This window comes from Micromesistius poutassou, assembly GCF_964030765.1.
Source record: "Micromesistius poutassou genome assembly, contig: SCAFFOLD_6816, whole genome shotgun sequence".
Classification (NCBI taxonomy): domain Eukaryota; kingdom Metazoa; phylum Chordata; class Actinopteri; order Gadiformes; family Gadidae; genus Micromesistius; species Micromesistius poutassou.
Window position 1 is genome coordinate 1,233 of NW_028177034.1, and position 5,665 is coordinate 6,897.

At 58.3% G+C, this 5,665-nt stretch overlaps 1 protein-coding gene across 1 annotated transcript; it reads left to right on the top strand.

Annotated features, from left to right (window-relative positions):
* The first annotated feature begins 351 nt into the window (after positions 1-351).
* LOC311376807 (protein O-GlcNAcase-like) lies at positions 352-5,622 on the top strand. Its single transcript, XM_084491270.1, has 7 exons — positions 352-465; positions 1,187-1,326; positions 2,665-2,797; positions 3,001-3,093; positions 3,191-3,408; positions 4,168-4,342; positions 5,171-5,622. The coding sequence occupies exons 2-7, from the start codon at positions 1,312-1,314 to the stop codon at positions 5,299-5,301; spliced, it is 765 nt and encodes a 254-aa protein (XP_084347396.1). The 5' UTR covers positions 352-465; positions 1,187-1,311; the 3' UTR covers positions 5,302-5,622.
* Positions 5,623-5,665: the final 43 nt, after the last annotated feature.

The window sequence follows — 5,665 nt, forward strand, 5'->3', positions numbered from 1 at the left end:
GGTCAGTGAGCCCTGGTGGTCAGTGAGCCCTGGTGGTCAGTGAGCCCTGGTGGTCAGTGAGCTGACAGCCTGGTGGTCAGTGAGCCCTGGTGGTCAGTGAGCCCTGGTGGTCAGTGAGCCCTGGTGGTCAGTGAGCTGACAGCCTGGTGGTCAGTGAGCCCTGGTCAGTGAGCCCTGGTGGTCAGTGAGCCCTGGTGGTCAGTGAGCTGACGGCCTGGTGGTCAGTGAGCCCTGGTGGTCAGTGAGCCCTGGTGGTCAGTGAGCCCTGGTGGTCAGTGAGCTGACGGCCTGGTGGTCAGTGAGCCCTGGTGGTCAGTGAGCCCTGGTGGTCAGTGAGCTGACCCGCTCCTCCTCCTCCTCCTCTAGATTACTGCGCTGCGTTCTGCAGCCCCAGCGTCTCCCAGTCCTCCTACCTGCTCACCGTGGGGGGGGCCCTGCTGCCCGGCATCGACGTGCTCTGGACCGGTAAGGAGGGGGGGGGGGGGGGCCCCAACTCACTCACTCATATGGACCCCAAACTCCCTCTCACTCACTCATATGGACCCCAAACTCACTCACTCTCACTCACTCACTCATATGGACCCCAAACTCACTCTCACTCACTCATTTGGAACCCAAACTCACTCTCACTCATTCATATGGAACCTTGGAACTCACTCTCACTCATTCATATGGAACCAAAACTCACTCTCACTCATTCATATGGACCCCAAACTCACTCTCACTCACTCATATGGACCCCAAACACACTCACTCTCACTCACTCATATGGACCCCAAACCCACTCACTCTCACTCACTCATATGGAACCTTGGAACTCACTCTCACTCATTCATATGGAACCAAAACTCACTCTCACTCATTCATATGGACCCCAAACTCACTCTCACTCACTCATATGGACCCCAAACACACTCACTCTCACTCACTCATATGGACCCCAAACCCACTCACTCTCACTCACTCATATGGAACCTTGGAACTCACTCTCACTCATTCATATGGAACCAAAACTCACTCTCACTCATTCATATGGAACCAAAACTCACTCTCACTCATTCATATAGAACCCTGGAGCTCACTCTCACTCATTCATACTAAGCACTGGAACTCACTCTCACTCATTCATATGGAACCCTGGAGCTCACTCTCACTCACTCACTCCTGTGGGCCCCTGGACCCCCAGGTCCTAAGGTGGTGTCCCACGTCATCTCCGTGGAGTCCATCGACGAGGTGACCTCCATCCTGCAGAGGGCGCCGGTCATCTGGGACAACATCCACGCCAACGACTACGACCCCCAGAGGCTGTTCATGGGCCCCTTTAAGGTACCAGAGGCTGGGCCCCTTTAAGGTACCAGAGGCTGGGGCCCTTTAAGGTACCAGAGGCTGTTCATGGGCCCCTTTAAGGTACCAGAGGCTGGGGTCCTTTAAGGTACCAGAGGCTGGGCCCCTTTAAGGTACCAGAGGCTGGGGCCCTTTAAGGTACCAGAGGCTGGGGCCCTTTAAGGTACCAGAGGCTGGGCCCCTTTAAGGTACCAGAGGCTGGGGCCCTTTAAGGTACCAGAGGCTGGGCCCCTTTAAGGTACCAGAGGCTGGGGCCCTTTAAGGTACCAGAGGCTGGGCCCCTTTAAGGTACCAGAGGCTGGGCCCCTTTAAGGTACCAGAGGCTGGGACCCTTTAAGGTACCAGAGGCTGGGCCCATTTAAGGTACCAGAGGCTGGGGTCCTTTAAGGTACCAGAGGCTGGGCCCCTTTAAGGTACCAGAGGCTGGGCCCCTTTAAGGTACCAGAGGCTGGGCCCCTTTAAGGTACCAGAGGCTGTTCATGGGCCCCTTTAAGGTACCAGAGGCTGGGCCCCTTTAAGGTAACAGAGGCTGGGCCCCTTTAAGGTACCAGAGGCTGGGCCCCTTTAAGGTACCAGAGGCTGGGGCCCTTTAAGGTACCAGAGGCTGGGCCCCTTTAAGGTACCAGAGGCTGGGCCCCTTTAAGGTACCAGAGGCTGGGCCCCTTTAAGGTACCAGAGGCTGGGGCCCTTTAAGGTACCAGAGGCTGGGCCCCTTTAAGGTACCAGAGGCTGGGCCCCTTTAAGGTACCAGAGGCTGGGCCCCTTTAAGGTACCAGAGGCTGGGCCCCTTTAAGGTACCAGAGGCTGGGCCCCTTTAAGGTACCAGAGGCTGTTCATGGGCCCCTTTAAGGTACCAGAGGCTGGGGTCCTTTAAGGTACCAGAGGCTGGGCCCCTTTAAGGTACCAGAGGCTGGGCCCCTTTAAGGTACCAGAGGCTGGGCCCCTTTAAGGTACCAGAGGCTGGGGCCCTTTAAGGTACCAGAGGCTGGGCCCCTTTAAGGTACCAGAGGCTGGGGCCCTTTAAGGTACCAGAGGCTGGGCCCCTTTAAGGTACCAGAGGCTGGGGCCCTTTAAGGTACCAGAGGCTGGGCCCCTTTAAGGTACCAGAGGCTGGGGCCCTTTAAGGTACCAGAGGCTGGGGCCCTTTAAGGTTGTTTCTAGAGTTGATTCTAGAGATGTTTCTCTGGTTGTTTCTAGAGCTGATTCTAGAGTTGTTTCTAGAGCTGTTTCTCTGGCTGTTTCTAGAGCTGATTCTAGAGCTGTTTCTCTGGCTGTTTCTAGAGCTGAAACCCCATAATCAACAGATACCTCTGTTCCCAGGACCGTCCATCTGCGCTGATTCCAAAGCTGAGGGGAGTCCTCACTAATCCCAACTGTGAGTTCCACCCCAACTTTGTGGCCATCCACACGCTGGCCACCTGGTGTCGGAGCGGGGCGAGCGAGGGGGAGACGAGTGAGTCACACACATCTGCCCCCGATATCACTTTATATATATATATATATATATATATATACACTTTATACTGACTGACTCAGGGCTGGAGTTGGTAACTTACAAACGTTTTGATGGTTGGATTTTTTATCACTCAGTCATTACCAAAAGGTAGACGATGACAGAAGTACAGACCCTTAACCTGTGACCTTCTGTGACCCCAGGTGAGGAGGGTCAGTGCTACAGCCCCCAGAGAGCCCTCAGTCTGGCCCTCAGCGACTGGCTAGAGGTGTTCCTGAACCCCGACCAACCAGGAGGTACGTGCGGTCCAAACTAACAGAGCTGCACTGAGCGGCCACCATACCAACGTCGCGTTGGTTCATGTGTTCGCTGTGTCCCCTGACCCTCGTCCAGGTCGTCTGGAGAAGGTTTGTGGGGACGAGGGGGCCGTGCAGACGGAGCTGTACGTCCCGGGGCCCGGGGACCACCCCCTGTACACGGCGGAGCCCCTGACCCTGGCCGACCTCAGCCTGCTGGCGGAGCTCTTCTACCTGCCCTACGAGCACGGCCCCGCCGCCACCAGCATGCTGCAGCAGCTGGACTGGCTGAAGACCCACAGCGCAGAGAACCAGGTGCTCCTCACACCAGGGACTGTCCTCCTTCTCCTCATCGCTCTCCTCCTCATCGCTCTCCTCTCTCCTCCTCATCGCTCTCCTCTCTCCTTCTCCTCATCGCTCTCCTCTCTCCTCCTCATCGCTCTCCTTCTCCTCATCGCTCTCCTCTCTCCTCCTCCTCATCGCTCTCCTCCTCATCGCTCTCCTCTCTCCTCATCGCTCTCCTCTCTCCTCCTCATCGCTCTCCTCTCTCCTCATCGCTCTCCTTCTCCTCATCACTCTCCTCTCTCCTTCTCCTCATCGCTCTCCTTCTCCTCATCGCTCTCCTTCTCCTCATCGCTCTCCTTCTCATCGCTCTCCTCTCTGCTCTCCTCCTGGTCCTCCTCTGTTCTCCAGAGCGCTGAGTGGTTCTCTGTTCTCCAGAGTGCTGAGTGGTTCTCCTCTGTTCTCCAGAGTGCTGAGTGGTTCTCCTCTGTTCTCCAGAGTGCTGAGTGGTTCTCCTCTGTTCTCCAGAGTGCTGAGTGGTTCTCCTCTGTTCTCCAGAGCGCTGAGTGGTTCTCTGTTCTCCAGAGTGCTGAGTGGTTCTCCTCTGTTCTCCAGAGTGCTGAGTGGTTCTCCTCTGTTCTCCAGAGTGCTGAGTGGTTCTCTGTTCTCCAGAGTGCTGAGTGGTTCTCCTCTGTTCTCCAGAGTGCTGAGTGGTTCTCCTCTGTTCTCCAGAGTGCTGAGTGGTTCTCCTCTGTTCTCCAGAGCGCTGAGTGGTTCTCCTCTGTTCTCCAGAGCGCTGAGTGGTCCTCCCGGGCTCTGGCCTTTGACCAGATGTGTGAGGCGGTGGTGCAGATGTTCAACCGCCTGTCCAACGCGCCCAACCGCCGGATCCTCTACGACCTCTACGACTACATCTGTGACATCAAGAGCGGCGTCGGCCTGGCCCGCGCCCACATCAAGGCCCTAGGCAAGAGGGGCCAGAGGGGGGGGCCAGAGGGGGGGGCCAGAGGGGGGGGGCAAGAGGGGCCAGAGGGGGGGGCCAGAGGGGGGGGGCCAGAGGGGGGGGCAAGAGGGGCCAGAGGGGGGGGCCAGAGGGGCCAGAGGGGGGGGCCAGAGGGGCTAGAGGGGCCAGAGGGGGGGGGCCAGAGGGGCCAGAGGGGGGGGGCCAGAGGGGTCAGAGGGGGGGGCCAGAGGGGTCAGAGGGGTCAGAGGGGGGGGCCAGAGGGGTCAGAGGGGTCAGAGGGGGGGGCCAGAGGGGCCAGCGGGGCCAGAGGGGTCAGAGGGGGGGGCCAGAGGGGCCAGAGGGGGGGCCAGAGGGGCCAGCGGGGCCAGAGGGGGGGGGCCAGAGGGGTCAGAGGGGGGGGCCAGAGGGGCCAGCGGGGCCAGAGGGGGGGGCCAGAGGGGCCAGAGGGGGGGGGCCAGCGGGGCCAGAGGGGCCAGAGGGGGGGGCCAGAGGGGTCAGAGGGGGGGGCCAGAGGGGCCAGTGGGGGGGGCCAGAGGGGGGGGGCCAGAGGGGCCAGAGGGGCCAGAGGGGCCAGCGGGGGGGGCCAGAGGGGGGGGCCAGAGGGGCCAGGGGGGCAACGCATGGCTGGTTTCTAGAGTGGTATCTAGAGTTGTTTCTCTGGTTGTTTCTAGAGAGTTCTGTATAGCGTAACTCTACACTCTGTAGTGTGAGGAGAACAGAGAGGAGAGCGATGAGGAGAACACAGAACACAGAACACACAGCTATATCACTACAGGTTGGAGCCGAGCGGTCCGCGTTGACGTGTCCTAACGTGTGTGTGTGGTTCCACAGGGGGGCCCGGGGGCCGTCCCGCCGCCCAGTTCCTGAACCTCGACCCTGAACCCTGGGGGTTCCGCGGCGGCCTCTCCGGAGAGATCCAGGTAACTCTGATCCAGCCTTTAGCGTTAAAGAGATCCAGGTAACTCTGATCCAGCCTTTAGCGTTAAAGAGATCCAGGTAACTCTGATCCAGCCTTTAGAGTTAAAGAGATCCAGGTAACTCTGATCCAGCCTTTAGCGTTAAAGAGATCCAGGTAACTCTGATCCAGCCTTCAGCGTTAAAGAGATCCAGGTAACTCTGATCCAGCCTTCAGCGTTAAAGAGATCCAGGTAACTCTGATCCAGCCTTTAGCGTTAAAGAGATCCAGGTAACTCTGATCCAGCCTTTAGCGTTAAAGAGATCCAGGTAACTCTGATCCAGCCTTTAGTTAAAGGAAAACCGTCCTTCTGTGGCTTCTTCGTCGTTCCTTTACAGTGTGGTTTCTTGTTTGACTTATCATGAAGACAG